Source organism: Cryptomeria japonica, chromosome 1, assembly GCF_030272615.1.
Source record: "Cryptomeria japonica chromosome 1, Sugi_1.0, whole genome shotgun sequence".
NCBI classification, from domain to species: domain Eukaryota; kingdom Viridiplantae; phylum Streptophyta; class Pinopsida; order Cupressales; family Cupressaceae; genus Cryptomeria; species Cryptomeria japonica.
Genome location: NC_081405.1, coordinates 710,513,586 through 710,529,978, shown reverse-complemented (window position 1 = coordinate 710,529,978; position 16,393 = coordinate 710,513,586). Strand labels below are relative to the sequence as shown.

Genomic DNA, 16,393 nt, shown 5'->3' with positions numbered 1-16,393 from the left:
ATGTGGTCACCTGAGAAAACCACTTGCTAAGCACAACAACTTGCTTAGTGCTCATGGTTTGTAATAAGGGACCACAAGCGGTTTTGTATTTCTTGATGGTTTTGGTCACATTTAATGAAACCTAGTTATCATCTTCATAAACAATAATAAATTGTAATAATATTCTTTGTTAGTAATTGAACAAATGATTTTGCACACAAATGATAATAACCAAAAAGAATTAAGTATTAGAAGAAAGAAGGAATTATTATTATTAATATTTTAAAATATATGATTTTTTACCGTTCTTTAGAAGATTTTAATAGTATTGAATAATTGAAAAAAAAATTGTATTTCAAATAAATCAATAAATATAATTCTAAATAAGAGCAGTTTTTTTTCTTTTGAAAAGTCATAGGTAGAAAAAGTCACCGCATGCTTTAAAGCTGGAAAGGAAGAACCAAAGAAGTTTTTAATAAAAGCTCTTTTTGGTGAAAATTTTGCTGTTAATGTAAAAGTTCCAGAGTTGCTGAAATTGGTGAAATTTTGGTAAGTTTTAAATGTCTAAATGTTAATTAATTTATTTTTGATACAGTTTTATTTTGTTTGATTTTGAAGTTGCAAATTTAATGCAATTTTATATATATTGTGAAGAATGTTGTTTAATTTTGTAAAAACTGAGAAATATAATACATTGTTGTTTATCTTGAAAAAATCTTATGTAAATTTGTATAACTGATTTAATTTTGGTATAAATTTTATATTTTTAAATCTTGTTTGATTTTGAAGTCTAAATTTAATAAAATTTTAGATATATTGTGAAGAATCTTACTCAATATTTTGTGAAATGTAGTACAGTGTTGATTATCTTGAAGAAATCTTATTTAAGTTTGTAAAGCTGATAGTTTTGATATAATTTTTATATTTTACATTTTTAAATCTTGTAAATTTAATGCAATTTTACATATATGAAAAATCTTGATCAATTTTGTTAAAAAAATTGGTACATTCTTGATTACCTTGAAGAAAATTTTAATCAGTTTTGTCAAGGTGAAGATAATTTATTGCTATAACCATACTTTTGATCAAATTTTTAGTATTTACAGCTAAAATTTGGTACATTTTAGCGGCTTATGGGAAATCTTGTTTATTTTTGTAAAGATGGAGAAAACAGGAACATTTATAACTATGTTCATCCAAATCCTACTAAAACTCGTAAATCTGGTGTATTTATTACATTACTCTAAATTTGATACCTTAGTTATCTTGTGGAAAATCTCTGTATAGCTGTTGTGTATTTAAGAGTTTTGTTGAAAGTCTTGTTGAATTCTGTAAATTATATTTTTAGTCTTGTTCAATTTTAGCTGTGTTCTGGAAAATTGTGCTGAACTTGAGCAATATTTAACCGTTCTGTAAAAATTCTTATTAAATTTTGAAATTTTGGTGCTCTGTTAACCGTTTGTCAAATTTCTTATTAAATTTTCATGATTTTGTAGACATTCTAATTAATTGTTCTAAATTTGATGCATTATTTAGCTATTTTAGTAAAACGGGGGTAAAATAAATTTAAGAAATTGATGCTTCGAATGCTTCTTAAATATTGAGAGCTCAGTTCTTATAACCGTATTTCTAAAGATATTTCTGCTTCAAGCCCGATTCATTTAGCGCTTTTCAGTGCTTCAGTTTATAGCTCTAAAATTCCTGTATTTCGTGTTGTTTGTTGACAAATATTGTGTATTTTTAGCCATTCCTGTTATTTTATCTAAATCTTGAGCTATTCAATCGAAAATCTCGTTGAATTAGCAAAAGCCGTTTATTTTAGTATGCTGTAGTGTTTCTGAGCTGTTTTGCTCGTTCAATTTGTGGTCTTCCATTTTAATCTGATTGGTTTTCGGCACATCTAATGGTTAAATGCTTATTTGCTTGAACTCCGCTTTCCCTGCCTCCCAATCAACAATTTAATCGGGCTAGAACTCTCTGCTTGATCTCCGCTAGAACTTGAACCTACCTCACCCTGCTGCGGGGAGAAAGTGAGGATCTATGGTGAAAATTTTAAAATAGTATCTTTTCAAATCTCATTATATCCTAGCTGTTCTTTTTTCTGCTATATTTCTTCTATTCTGTTAAACCCTAGCGTTGAAACCCTCGTTTTTAACTCCATGGTTTTTTTCTCAGCCAGGTAAACAAGACTTTTAACTGTTTGGAACAGAATTGCCCCTATTCTTGCCATCCACTGCCCCCTTTTTTTGACAACTCTTTCAACTGTTTCCTGCCTGGCTGTGTTTATTTAGTATCGTGCGACATTGCCACATTTTTACATTTGCATTCACAACCTGTGCATAATGTGATCTTTGTAGGACTTGATTTGAGTTTTTCTTCTTGACATACTCCAATGTCTCTGCGTTGAACTTTGTTCTAAATTTTCCATGGCATTTTGGCCCAGCATAAGTTTAAACATGCAAATTTCACAAACTTCACAGAATAATTTTTAGCTGTTATGCATTTAGATCAAGGTTTCATATTGGCCCCAGCATAAGTTTAAACATGCAAATTTCACAAACTTCACAGACTGTTATGCATTTAGATCAAGGTTTCATATTTGATCTTGATACTTTGAGACTTCAAAGTTGTGGCAAAGTCTTAAAGCTTTAGTGTGCGTTATGGCAACTCAACAGCTTACTATGCGCAATTTGTTGAAGCTGTGGATACGACAGGGCAGGTGCAAAATAAAACCATCATAGCTGAATTGGCTTATGGAGACATGTTGCGCTAATAATAAAGCTTGGATAGAGAACAATGAGAAATCGACAAATTCCAGTGCAGCATTTTGCAATTTCCAATTCCAATGTAAGTGAACAAATTTGAATTTTGATTTGCACGTAGATTGCAGATTGCACTTAATTATGAAATATATTGAGCTTTTATTTGCACATATGTTGCAGATTGCACTTAATGATGAAATCTATTGAGCTTTTATTTGCACATAGGTAGGTTGCAGGTTGTAGTTAATTATGAAATATTATTGTCTAGTTGTTTTGGCCTTAATGAATAGGGCTTGTAGCAGGGGACGATACAAACTTTTGTAGAGAAGAGCCAATCATCAAGGATGTCTTTTGGTTGCAAGGTTCCCCAAGTTTCAATGTGGAATGACACGAAAACATCAATAAAGAAATCTGATTCTTTGAAGGACTTCGAATATTTTCAGTGGATTCACCATAAAAGAGAAGTTCTTTTCTCTGTTGGATGTTTCAGTCTATTGCTTTTCGGAGTTATATTGATTCATGTTGTGACAGAAGGATTAAGACTGTCATTTGTAGTTCCATGGACATTTGTTGGATGCCTTTCTGTTCTGCTCTTTACTTGTCTTCTGTTATACTACGAAAGGAGTCAAATAGTGTGTTGTTATGTTTCGTGGACATTGCTTTTTGCGGGCTCTATTTTATGGTTCATTGATAATTCCTCGGATAAAAAGCCTATATTGAATAACGATGTTTCAAGGTGGGATCTGCAATACATTGATTTTTCCATTCTCACAGCTCTTCCATTTCTGTTATCTCAATCTTTACATTTGACAGCTGAAGCCTCTTCTTTTGGGATCTTAGGGCTTTCATGTTTATATTTCTTTATCTTAGTAGCAATTCACTCATTTATGTCTCCCTACATTTTTGCTCCACAAGCTTTAAATGTTTTAGGGATCACATGTTTTTCTGCTTTCATAGCCCTCTTTAGAGAATACTTGCGAAGGGATTCAGACAAGCAATTGTATGTTACAACCAAAGCACTGGAAGAGTCTCTTTCAAAATGCAGGATGAAAGAGAATAAAACAATTCAAGCTTTCCAACAGAACAAGGCCGAATACCCAGAGAAGATAAAGTGCATGAAGCAGTTCCTAAATTTCATTTTTCATGAAATAAGAGGTAGGTAGAAATGCTAGATGATTGCACTATTTTTTTTCTTTTTCTCTTCTTAACAAAGATTCTAATCTTATAGAAGAAGCTTACTAAAGATTAATTTTTGCAGTGCCTTTTAATGCTGTTGTGTTGGGTATTGGCCATATGCTTGGAAGTAGCCTTTCTGATGAACATCGGGAGATTCTCCAAATGATGGATGCTTCATCATCTTGTATGATCCGTATATTGAATGATGTGCTTGACATGGGTTAGTGCTCTTTATCTTTCGTTTTAAAAAAATAGTTTCCAATAGCTATATAGTTCAGTCTCTACACTTTATCCAAATTGAACAATTTTCTTAAAAATGGATGTACTTCATTTGCATCTTTTCTTTTCAATAGTTGTTTAAATATGATCATCAACTTCTTTAACCCTCCCTTGTATCCATTTGGGCTTGGTTTGATTCCCGGTTCAAGGTTATGATGGCTTGGGGTTAACCCAGGGTTCATGATGCAAGCGTATCTTGGTGGAAGTCAGTGAAAAAACTCAATTTCTTGTAATGTAAAAAATTAAGTATTTACTAACCCTGATTTGAACTTAAAGTAATCATTGTTCACTTATTGATTAAAAATTAGTAGCCTTCATTATTTAGATTGGTTAGATTTTTCAATTTTATTCTTAGTTTTTTAAAGAATGAAGATATGACTTGAAATAGCAAGGACTTGGTATTGCATAAATCATAGTGATAAAATTGTAAAAATGGCGTGAGCCATGAAGGTTTGTGTGGTTTCAAAGACCTTAATTTGGGCTTAGTGGTAAGGGCTCTGTTTGTCAACTTTGCTATGTACCATGATAGGGAATGTGCCAAGGGCACCACCCACGGACCCCATGAGGCCCCTCAAATCTAGGCCCTTGGTCTCCTTGTTCCAAAATCCTCCTATCCAAAGACTCCATGGAAAACAACTTATTTTGCTTAAATTTATACATTTCAACAAGTTATGAATTCTTCAGTAATTTTTATTTCAGTAAATTATGAATTTATGAATATTTTTCTTTTTGCAAATTCTAAAGTGTTTTGATATTTTATTTATTGACAATTTTGACTATTCATGTTTTTGTAATTTTTAATATATATAAAATTATAAATTATAGTAATATTGAGTATTACAGTTTATATATATGTATGTGTGAGTGTGTATTCAAGCCTTTACCCCTACCCATCCCCATACCAGGACTAGCAACTTAGTGTTTTTGTCATGTCTTGATGTGTTCAACTCTCAAATTGAGTTAATATTGTAGTTGTTAATAATTATTGAGTGCAGGTAAAATTGAAGCTGGAAAACTTCATCTTGAAAAACAACCTTTCAAGATGGGAGAGCTCGTAAGTTCTTTGGTATGTGCTTTCAAAGATATTTTTGATTCAAAAGGAATCAAGTTTTACATATGGATTGATGATGCAACGAAGCAGCTTCTTTCTCATCATGAACTGATTGGAGACAAGCATCGTCTCCGCCAGGTAAGCCTACTAGATGGTCTTGTAGTATACTTTGGTCAAACCTTGCTATTATGCATAATACATATAATGCTTTTGTATGTAAAGAATTCATTTATCATGCATATTGCTAATGTTTTTTTATTAGAGTTCAGCTGTAAGAAATCAAATATTTTATTATTATAGCATCTCTGAGCTAAATGCTTTGAGATATTTTAAAAAAGCAATTTTTTTGAGGTTTTTTTTACTCTTATACCCCTACCGTTAGTCTTATCATGACTTTGGAGGCATTGAATTTTCATGATTGTGCTACATGCCATTGATCTCTTAAAAGCATAAACTGAGGGTAGTTTTGGACTTCCAAACTCAATTGAATGCACCCTTGTACTTCTTGAATATATTCTATTATGATAATATTTTGATTTTGTTTCATTGATGATTCATTCTTGGCACTAAGTAATTTTTGTGTATGATAACCATGCTGCCAGAAGAAAATGGTGTTTATTCAATTTCAAGGGTCAATGGTGTATTTATGTCATTTCATGGTTTAATTATGTATTTATGATTATTTTTGGGTTTTTGTGATGTGATATCATAGGAAGAAACCTGATAGTTGTCAATTTTCAATACTGTCAAAGCTCAAGCTAATCTAAATGAACATGCAATGCTACAGGTTCTTGCTAATTATCTCTCTAATGCCTCAAAATTTACTCCTTGCAATGGAAAAGTTGGACTTCGCATAGTTTGCAATGGCACATTCATTGAAGATCCTTTCCAGATGGAGCCCATTCAAATAGAGGGTGTGCAGAGATGCAAGTTTTGCTCTTGTAATGGAAAACAGAAAGAGAGTACCAATAAACAGAAAACCTTTGCAAGTCTAACTTTGTCGGTTGAGGATACTGGTATAGGTATCAGCAAAGAAGATAGAGCAAAGCTTTTTTTACCTTACACTCAGTTTAAAGGAGCAGGTTCAGTCCAAGGTGGTGGTGGAACAGGCCTTGGACTTTGTTTTGCTAAAAAGTATGTACTACTGCTTTTCAAATTGCATCCTTCTCAACTTTTACTGATTTGCATGCAGTATTAGATTTAAAGATTCTTTGGAATAAAATAAGCAACATGGAAGTTTTGTAACATGAAATGTCTTATTCCTCTCTTGCAGGATTGCTGAATTATCTGGGGGCACAGTTGCAGTTCAATCGGAGGTCGGTAAGGGGAGTACATTCTCATTGATGATGCCTTTTGAACTTTGTGAATCTATAATTGAAGATGGAGAAGCAGAGGTAAAACCATTTGACATTCATATAGATGGGAGAGGATTGGCTGGCACTATATCTGAAAACAAATATGCTGATTATTCACTGATTGGCAACAAGCCAAAGGTATTGATTGTGGAGGATAATCAAGTCAATCGAAAGATATTGAGGAAATTGGTAGCAAGCTTCAATATTGATTGTGATGATGTGGAGAATGGAAAAAAAGCAGTTGATCTCTGTCGTAATGGAAGTTCATATGACATGATTTTGATTGATAAAGAGATGCCTGTTATGGATGGTTTAGAGGTAGAAGTGTTTTTTTTGTCTTCTAAAGTATTCTTGTTTTGTTTAAGTTGAAGATGATGAATTTCCGTGCACAGACAAAGAACAATTGAGATTTAATAAAAAAGGGGCATGTCTAAGTCCTCCTCTAGCTAGTGCCTACTTGGCATATGGGACCCTTGTGATAACAAGGAGTTTTTACACTATTTGTACACATATTAGTTTGACTTTACCAAGCCTTGCTAAAATTCCTAAACTCTTGGAGAAGTCAGGAAAGATATCTATTTTCATCCTTCATTAAAATCTACATAGTCGGTCATAAACCAAGATTGACTTGCCTTTTCCTAAATCATTTGTTGGGTAAACAGTTTATTCTAGATTTTTTTTTCTTCTAATTTTATGTTTCATGTTGTGTTTGATGCAGGCAACTAAGGAGCTGCGAGCTATGGGCTTAAAAGTCCCAATTGTGGGATTAACTGGCAATGCATTGGATAGTGGTAGAAACCAGTTTCTTGCTGCTGGTGTTGACGACTTTTTCATAAAACCTATATCAAGACATCAGTTGGTTAAGCTTCTAGAGGCACACAACCTGATTGCTCGGTCAAAGAAGTAACATCTTAGAGTAGCAGGATTTCTTATAGCTAGAAGAAATGGAAATTTTGGTAAGAATCCATTTTTAACAGAAATAGTTTGAAGATCTCTTAAAGTGTTAAGGCATGTATTGCTAACTCTAGATTTGGAAGTACTTCATGAATTTCTTTTAACAAACAGGGAAAGGATAAACTTATCCCATTGGGGCACATGTAACATGTAGGATAATTAAGAGATTACAAGTTTCAAATAAAGCTTGAATAAAAGCTCTTGGCCCCTGCTGACTGTCATAGAGATTACCGGCTAGATTTGCAATATGTAAATGTTAAAGTTTTGTGCCCCTGTCAACTGTCAATGAAATTACCACACAAAATTGCAATATATATATATAAATATGTTCACTTGTGACCCTTCTGTTTCAATAAATGCATACTTAAGAAGGTTTACTTTAGAGTTTAGACTTTTATGATTTGGTAAGATGATATTTACATCCTCTTGAAAGTTCGATGGTTGATTCAATCCCAAAGTTATCGGAATACAAATTGTAGGGTATGAAGTTAATATACTAAAACTAATGTGACATATATGTGGGATTCAATGTCAAAGTGGTTAAGACACCATTTAGAAGAATAAAACTAGTCATGTCCTAAGTTTTGGCTACTAAACTGCTCTTTTAGCTTTACAGAAATATGAAATTTTTAATGTGAAAATAAATCATACACAGAAAATACATCAGTGTGAATTTTGTGACCAGGTATGGTCTAGTCCTTCACATGACTGATAATGTCTAGTAAGGCCACTCTGCTAGACACCAACATTCTATAAATCTCATTAACTTTCTGTTCCACAGGACCAAGCCTCTTCTGCAGATCTTCTGAAAACTTCCTTAACCTCGGAACTGATTGCCTGATTTCCTCCATCATAGGAAATCCCTTCTCTTTCTCCTTATCCAGATTCAATAAAACATTATACAATGTCTTCACCTCCAGATGCACACCATCCAGTTCTTCAAGCAGGGCAGCTGAACCTTTAATGGCCTTCCTTCTGTCAATCTCCTCCTTGACCTTATGCTGTAGTTTCAGCATCGATGAGGCCCATGGGAGCTGGTGGGTTAGGTGGAGGCTAGGGAGGATCCTCTTGGGCTTCACCAATAGAGTTATAGACAATACCCCACATAAAAAAATGGTGCTTATCTTTGCACCATACATGGCACTAATGACCAATGCATTGTTGTTGCTACTGCTCCTGTTGTTATTGTTGTTGTTGTTGAGCTTTTCGCCCATTCTTCTCAGCATGGAGCTGCAATTCTCAAGCTTTGATCTCTGTTGTCCTTGCCTGTCTACCTCCTCGACCTTCTTCTTGATGGTCACCACACACTCATGGAAAACATTCTTGGCCCTGGTAATCTTATTGTCATTCACAGGCTCTTTGCTGTCCAATGAATGCAGTGCCAACTGGACTAACATATGATACCTCTCCACATAGGCAAAGCTCTCCTTGATCACATTGCAAGCATCCAGGAGCTTGACACTGTCATCCAGGTATTCATTTATTGCCCTCTGCTCCATCTCTGTCAGGGGCAACTGCAGGCCTGACATGGCTCCAATAACTGTGGAGTGGATGTGTGCCACAACTACCAGGGCCTCGTGCAGCCATTCAAGATTGATTTTGGCAGACTGCTTGAGGACCTCCAGCTTGGCAGCCAGCTGGCATTCAAACTCTCCCACGGGGCTGTTTGTGTCAACAAGGCAATACTCTGTAGTTCTTCTTTCTGAGAATGAAGAAGAAAGTTTGTGGGCAGCTGATATGTATGCTAAAGATTGGATGGCTGTGCCTAAGGAAGATAATAGAGATGAACCCATCTGTGTCATCGTGGCCATGATTGTTAAAGCAAAAATGCTATGCAATCAAGAAACTCTTCTAAGAGCCTAAATTGTGAATGCTGAACTTTATCATGATGTTCAGTTTTATATGTCAGACTTAACAAACTTTAAAAAGAGGACAGATCATACCAGGGCAGCAGCAAAATCATGCCCCAGATTGGTTTGGGATTGGAAACAATCACAGCTGGAATGGTCACGGATCATACTGGCTTGCAAGTGGCAACTTTAGTATGCAGACTTTTTAACTAAAAATAGTATCAAAGCCTTACGTCCCCAATAAATTAGTTCAATAAATTCATGACAGTTATGTTTGCATGTTCGTTCTTTCTTTAGGACAATAATGAAGTGGAATTAACATATCCCTAGAATATTGGGAGCAGTATATGCTGTCATTCCTCTCCTAGCCTAGTATTATAAAGAAAAGCGTATGTATGTTTTTCCAAACATGTTAGCGTCACGGGTTCTCTAAGCACATAGGAATAGGCACAAGCAACTGTTAAATTAGGTGCCAGTAGATTCCTTGGGTTAGCTCATTCAGTTTCCACTGCAGTTTAGATAGTTCATGTCGTGGGTTTAATTTTTGATTTGTCCGCGGTGTGGATGAGGGTCTGTTGCACACCATTCAAGAGGTTATGGGGGCTCGTCTTATAAGAAACTAAGCTTTGGAAACTCTTTCTTCCTCTCTGAAAAACTGAGGTGCAAGTAGGAGTCATATATAATAATGATGTTGTATCTACTATGAGAAAATGATTTACCATAACTCTATATTGACAAATGACATAATTCTTGAAGTCAACTTAATTTTTTAATTTGCCTATTCTCATTTATTTATCTATAATTGAACATTGTCTTATATTAACCACGTTTATTACATCCTTCATGATCAAATTCTATTGTAGGATCGACCTCTCGAGAATTTTTAAATTTTAAATTCAGTTTTTTGAGCTCCCACCCATTTCGTTAATCATTGCGAACTAACAAAACACATGTATGGACATTTATTGTTATGTCCTTGTATTTAAAGGCATTAAATTGCATTCATTTGGACATAACTAAACCTCAAAGAAAAATCTCACATATCATTATAGAAACACTTTAATTGGAGTACCTAAAAAAAAACATGATTTGCATTACCATCCTTGGGCATACGCATGCTTGAAAAATGATGTCCATTTGCATGATGGTAAAGCTACTCTTTTTAAGATGTTGGCCTAGGTGAACATTAGTTTAAATAGCAAAGAAAGTAATGAATCAAGAGAATCTAAGAGCAGAGTGCACATTGTACCAAATCAATTATGTATCCTAAAGATCAAATATATGCCTACAAAGTGAACCAAAACCTTAGACTTGACCATCCACAAACTTGGCCCTCGATAAAGTTGATCAACAATTTAGAGGCTAAGGTGAAGCAAAAATAGAGATATCCCATTTTCAACCTTGAGACATCTAGATTCAATCCACCAATAGGTACATTCAACATTAATATTTTTGAGAGCTTAATATTAACCATCTTTGCATTTACTTTTTGTAATTAAGCATTTAATGTTTCAATTTCTTGATATATATGCCATTAGTTTTCTTTGTGCTTACTTGAATTAACCTAGAAAGAGTGGCCACTTATTTCCTAAAATCAACAAAACTTGAACTTAAATGAGTAATTGGAAATGTCTCTAGTAAGGCCCAACCTTATTTTTCAACTCTTTACTAATTGAGTTGTTTACTATTAGCTAGTTGGACCTTTTGGTGAACCTTGTTAACATTTTATTAGTGTAATTTTGGTGATCATAACCTCCTAAGTGAATTCTATAAATAATTCATGAATTGGAAAATTTCTTGGTGTTAAATGTTATCATTATTAGGTTTCAAATGTTGTTACTATTGTAAACTTAACTATAATGAACTTGTAAGACAAAATAAATTGAACACAAAAAAATGTAACAATGTGAGAAGCAAAGATTTTATTATCTTCACAACGCCATTTTGAAGGGGCAACCTCTCAATAGAGAATACACTCCAATTAAAAATATTGAAGATACCTTCCATTTGGGAAGTCATTATGATATAGAGTCTTGTCAAAGACAACTCCTACCATACCATGCTCATGGGAAAATTATTTTATTCTACCAACTAGTGGAATTATTTACAAAGCATGTGCATTCACCTCTATTTAATATTGCATATGGATGACTTCCAAAGCATATGCATCTCACTAATACTAACTACCATATAGTAAAACAAGGTTCAAAACATTGCCTCTTCCTTCAAATATTTTTTTCCTCAAAGCTTTAGATAAGGAGACTTTAAGAGAATTCTAGTGATCTATGTGGCATCTTCAAGTTTCAAACCCTTCCATTGAACTAGCAATAAAATGATTATGTAGTGTTTGATGCATTTTTCCAATATAATCCTAGGTTCTAAAACTATGGATTCCTCATCTGATGCAAGGGGCTTTGTTAGAATTGAAGTAGAAGTCCTAATTACTTTCTTGAGAGAAGAGACTTGAAAAACGGTGAATCTTAGAAGCGGGTGGGAGCGCCAAATTGTATGTAACCTCACCAATGCATTGGAGCATTTGATAAGGGCCATAAAACTTGGGACCCAAATTATGAACTTTCTTTTCTTGTAATGAATTTTTCTTGAAGGGTTGAAGGTGTAAAAAACCTAATCTACAATTTCGAAGGTATACTCTATCTAATGTTGATCCACCTACTATTTCATGTGATTTTGGGCCAATGTCAAATTAGCCTTCAGGAGTCTAGAGATGGCCTAGCATTTTTCTTAAGAATTGTCAATTATCTCAATCTTAGAACCTAAAATATAAGTACACAAGGAAGGTGGGGGCACACCATAGAGCACTTCATAAGGGGTAATTTTGGAAGCACTATGATAACTTTTTTGTATACCACCACATAGCTAGAGCTAACCACTTGGCCCATTGAGCCTATTGCTCAAATACAAAATAACACGTCTTAAGAAATCTATTAATAAATCTTAGTTTGACCATTAGTTTGAGAATGATAAATCAAACTCATATCAACTCTTAGCTACAATAGAACAAGGCAACCCATGGAAGCCCTATTTACCTACTGAGAGTGGAATCCCCATGATGAAATCCATAGAATTATCAATTTAAGTTGTATTTAATATAGGAAGTGGCTACAATAATATTAGGGCTTTGAGAATTTCCATTTCATTCCTTTAACATAGATCATGTTCATTCACAAATAAGATAACATCTTACTTAAAGGTTGTCTTAGAAGAAATTTGTTTCACTTGCTCTCAGGTTTTTAACAAACTTGAATGACTAGTATTAGGGAGGAGTGAAATTGAATTAGTAATTGAGGCTTGAGTCAAGAGTTTGGAAGTAAATAAATTTTATCTAGATAGATGATAACTTGACCTATCCAATAGAACCCCCATACAATTATGGATCATGATTTTAACAACCCAATGACACTTTGAACTGTAGGGTTAGCATCTCATTCAATCTAAATTGCATACATCCAATTAGGTACCAAGATAGAAAGAGAAGATATTGAGCCTTCCTCTTCATATTAACATGAGAGGGCATTTATTACCATTTTTGTGTTACCCTTCTTGTAGACAATCTTATAGTCATATCCTTGCATTTTTGTCACCCATTGTTTTTGTTCTAGAAATGATGCCATTTATTGGAAACACTAATTCAAGCCATGATGATCTATTTTAATCAATAACTTATAGTCCAAGAGGCAAGGATGTTATTTTTAGACATCATGGAGGATAGAAACTTTAAACCCAAATCAAACTTACAACAAATCTAACTTCATTTACCATATATGCCAATTCATTAAATAGTACCAGTAACCACTGATAAATCTCTGATAAACTGCTATAACTGGTGTATTCAGAAATAATGAATAAACTAAAGATAATCAATAACAACACATGAAAATAATTCCACACATGAACACCATATTTTTGACTTGGAAACCCAAATAGGGAAAAAACCACGGTGGGAGTTAGTACCCACAAAGATTTGTATTCTTTTGAAGTACGCCTTGTTAGGAGCTTACAATACACCCTATTAGGAGTCACCCAGTTAAGGGATTTGGATATGCAACCCGGTTAGGAGCTTAATGACATGTTAGGATCAACCTCGTGGGAGGATTTATCACTCTTTTTGAGAGCTACCCTATTAGGGGATTTACAAGATTAAGGCATGCCAGGACCTACTCGGTTAAGGGATTTAATCTGTTGTAATTGTTAGAGAACAACAGTGAAAAAGTGATCTGTTACTTGCACTTCTTAGCTTTCTAAATCAGATCTAGTTATACTTCACTATATGCAACTCTCAGGTAGATCTCACTCTTCTCTGGTATGGCTTCACACTCTTCTCTAAGATCACCGACACAATAAACATCAACTAAGCCAATATAAGTAATGCTTTCCACTAGGTCGACCACTAAACCTAAATTACATCATAGATCATCACAGATATTTACAACTCATTTCAAATCATCATATGGATAATTACAATCAATTACAAATCAATATCAGTCATTGAATGATCATAAGTTGTCACGAAAAGTCGATCTGGTACAAAGTCAAACCCTTAGCTCACTTCGCTAAGCACTTTGCACATTCCCGAGAAATTCACTCTCCAAACACGCCAAAACATCTTTCAAACATTTCACACAGTTTGTGCCGCGTTATCATCAACACATGAACTTGATGTCGATCACCACCATACCAAAAATCATTACCGGTTTTATGATTTATTCACCGGTTCTAAAACCCTTCTTAAACCTTGGCAAAAATTCATAAGAAATTAGAAACATGCCTTCCGATAGTCATCACAAGATGCAGTTCTAGTCAGATATTCATTACCATGATAAAAGCTTATATTCCTAACAACAAATCACCCATCATCTGCTTCAAGTAAAACATCTCTGCATATACCGGTTAAAGTCCTATTTCACAATCTTCTGTATATTGTCGGTAAACCCTATCTCTGGTAGACTAAATCACTTAGATGACAAAAAAAACATCAGGAAACATCATTTAACATCATTTAACATCAGTTTCCATCAATGACAACATAAATAATTGATCAATTCATCTAATCACAAAATCTGAATCTCTTCATCAAAAATAATGTTCTATCCTCTACCGGTTCAGTCATCAGTCTTTAACTGCATCACCTCATTTGCATCAGTTATGCCAAACATGCCAACAATATCTCCCTTTTGCATTGATGGCAACACCAATCAAATATATCAATCAGATTGCAACACCATCACTACTACTTGTTGTCAGTATCATATCATGTGTCGGTCTCCTCATTTTGTCTTCTCCAACTTCTCCGATCCTTTTCTTCTATCAAATCTGATCATGTTCTTCTCCCAAATCTGATCTTGTTCTTCTCCCCCTTTGACAACAATGCCAAAGGTGTATGTGCATCACCGATATTCTTTACTATTGCTTCTATCATCATCATCTCTGCTAACCAAATCAGAACATTATATCAAATCATTATATCAGATCATTAAATCAGAACTTTATATCCAAGCTGCTCCCCCTACGGAGTAACTTCCACCTCATTAATCCTTAATGAAGAATAAATATTAGATCCACATGATTGATGCATCTCCATCATTCTAGTTCTTCTGGTGTAGGGGTCTAACCCCTAGTTTACCTCTAAGAAACTCAAAGGTAGTCTTCGTTAAGAGCTTAGTAACGATATCAACTATCTGATCTTTACTCTTCACATATTCCATCTTGATCTATTTTTCTTGAACTCTTTCCCTTAGAAAATGATACTTCAATTCAATGTTCTTGGTTCTATCATGAAGTACACGATTCTTAGAAATATTTATTGCACTTGTATTATCACAATAGATAGTCACTGATTCAGACATATCTATTTTGAATCCTTCTAGCACATGTCTCATCCATATTGCCTGCGTACAATTCATGGATGCAACAACATACTCTACTTCAGCTGTAGATTGAGAAACACATGTTTGTTTCTTGCTCATCCATGTCACTAATCTTTCACCAAGAAGAAAGGCTCCACTGATTATGCTTTTACGATCATCCACATTACCTACCCAATGTGCATTAGTAAAGACATCCAAATTAAAATCTCCTTTATAGGGATACCATAAACCATAGTCTACTATGCCTTTGAGATACCAAAAAATTCTCTTCACTGCCACCAAATGTGTCTCCTTAGGCTCTTTTTGAAATCTGTCAACTAATCCAACAACATGAGCAATGTACGACCTACTATGAACAACATAGTGCAACTTACCAATCATAGACCTGTACTCTTTTTTCACAAACAATAGGAGAATCATCTTGTTTGGACAAATAACAACCTGTCACCATCGGTGTTCCTACCGATTTGCAGTCTTCCATGCCGAATGTCTCCAACACCTCTTTGACATACTTGCTCTAACAAATAAAGATACCACCATCCAGTTGTTGGACCTGTAACCCAATAAAGAACTATATTTCACCGATTAGAGACATTTCAAATTCTTTTTTCATTATATCAGCAAAATCCATACACATATCATCATTTCCTCCAAAAATTATGTCATCTACAAACACTTCTTTTATCAGCATCTTGTCTCCATTAGTCTTCAAATAAATGTTGTTGTCTTCACTGGTATGTTGGAATCCAATTTTGATCAGATGTGCTTGTCATCTGTCATACCATGCTCTCGGTGCCTACTTTAGACCATATAGAGCTTTATGCAATTTACATACCATGTCTTTATTATCAGATAGAGAAAATCCATCCGGCTGTTCAATGTAGACTTCTTCTAGAATCCCATTTAGAAAGGATGATTTGACATCCATTTGATAAACTTTGAATCCCTTATATGTAGCAAATGCTAGCAGCATCCTCACTCCTTCTAATCTAGCAACCGATGCAAAGGTCTCTCCATAATCCTCACCTTCTTCTTGGGCACACCCTTTGTAGACTAACCTCGCCTTGTTTCTTACAATTTTTCCTTCTTCATCCAACTTATT

At 34.4% G+C, this 16,393-nt stretch overlaps 2 protein-coding genes across 12 annotated transcripts; one reads left to right on the top strand and one right to left on the bottom strand.

Annotated features, from left to right (window-relative positions):
* The first annotated feature begins 406 nt into the window (after positions 1-406).
* Positions 407-7,895, top strand: LOC131062519 (uncharacterized). Of its 11 annotated transcripts, none has more exons than XM_057996206.2 (8): positions 407-528; positions 2,694-2,826; positions 3,699-3,896; positions 4,000-4,137; positions 5,192-5,385; positions 6,035-6,381; positions 6,521-6,920; positions 7,321-7,895. In XM_057996206.2, the coding sequence occupies exons 2-8, from the start codon at positions 2,733-2,735 to the stop codon at positions 7,507-7,509; spliced, it is 1,560 nt and encodes a 519-aa protein (XP_057852189.1). In that variant the 5' UTR covers positions 407-528; positions 2,694-2,732; the 3' UTR covers positions 7,510-7,895. The 11 variants fall into 11 exon arrangements, with proteins under 11 accessions (XP_057852189.1, XP_057852181.1, XP_057852188.1 ...); XM_057996198.2 differs by having other exon boundaries at positions 3,041-3,896; XM_057996205.2 differs by having other exon boundaries at positions 2,679-2,826.
* Positions 7,896-7,953: 58 nt separating this feature from the next.
* On the bottom strand, positions 7,954-9,505 carry LOC131062521 (protein BPS1, chloroplastic). The gene has a single exon (XM_057996207.2). The coding sequence runs from the start codon at positions 9,365-9,367 to the stop codon at positions 8,249-8,251; it is 1,119 nt and encodes a 372-aa protein (XP_057852190.1). The 5' UTR covers positions 9,368-9,505; the 3' UTR covers positions 7,954-8,248.
* Positions 9,506-16,393: the final 6,888 nt, after the last annotated feature.

Bases quoted from the DNA above. Each gene is read 5' to 3' on its own strand.
- LOC131062519 (XM_057996198.2), top strand. From the start codon at position 2,776: ATGAGAAATCGACAAATTCCAGTGCAGCATTTTGCAATTTCCAATTCC. The intron at 6,382-6,520 runs GTATGTACTACT...CCTCTCTTGCAG, and splicing joins GGACTTTGTTTTGCTAAAAA to GATTGCTGAATTATCTGGGG. The intron at 6,921-7,320 runs GTAGAAGTGTTT...TGTTTGATGCAG, and splicing joins CTGTTATGGATGGTTTAGAG to GCAACTAAGGAGCTGCGAGC.
- LOC131062521 (XM_057996207.2), bottom strand. From the start codon at position 9,367: ATGGCCACGATGACACAGATGGGTTCATCTCTATTATCTTCCTTAGGC.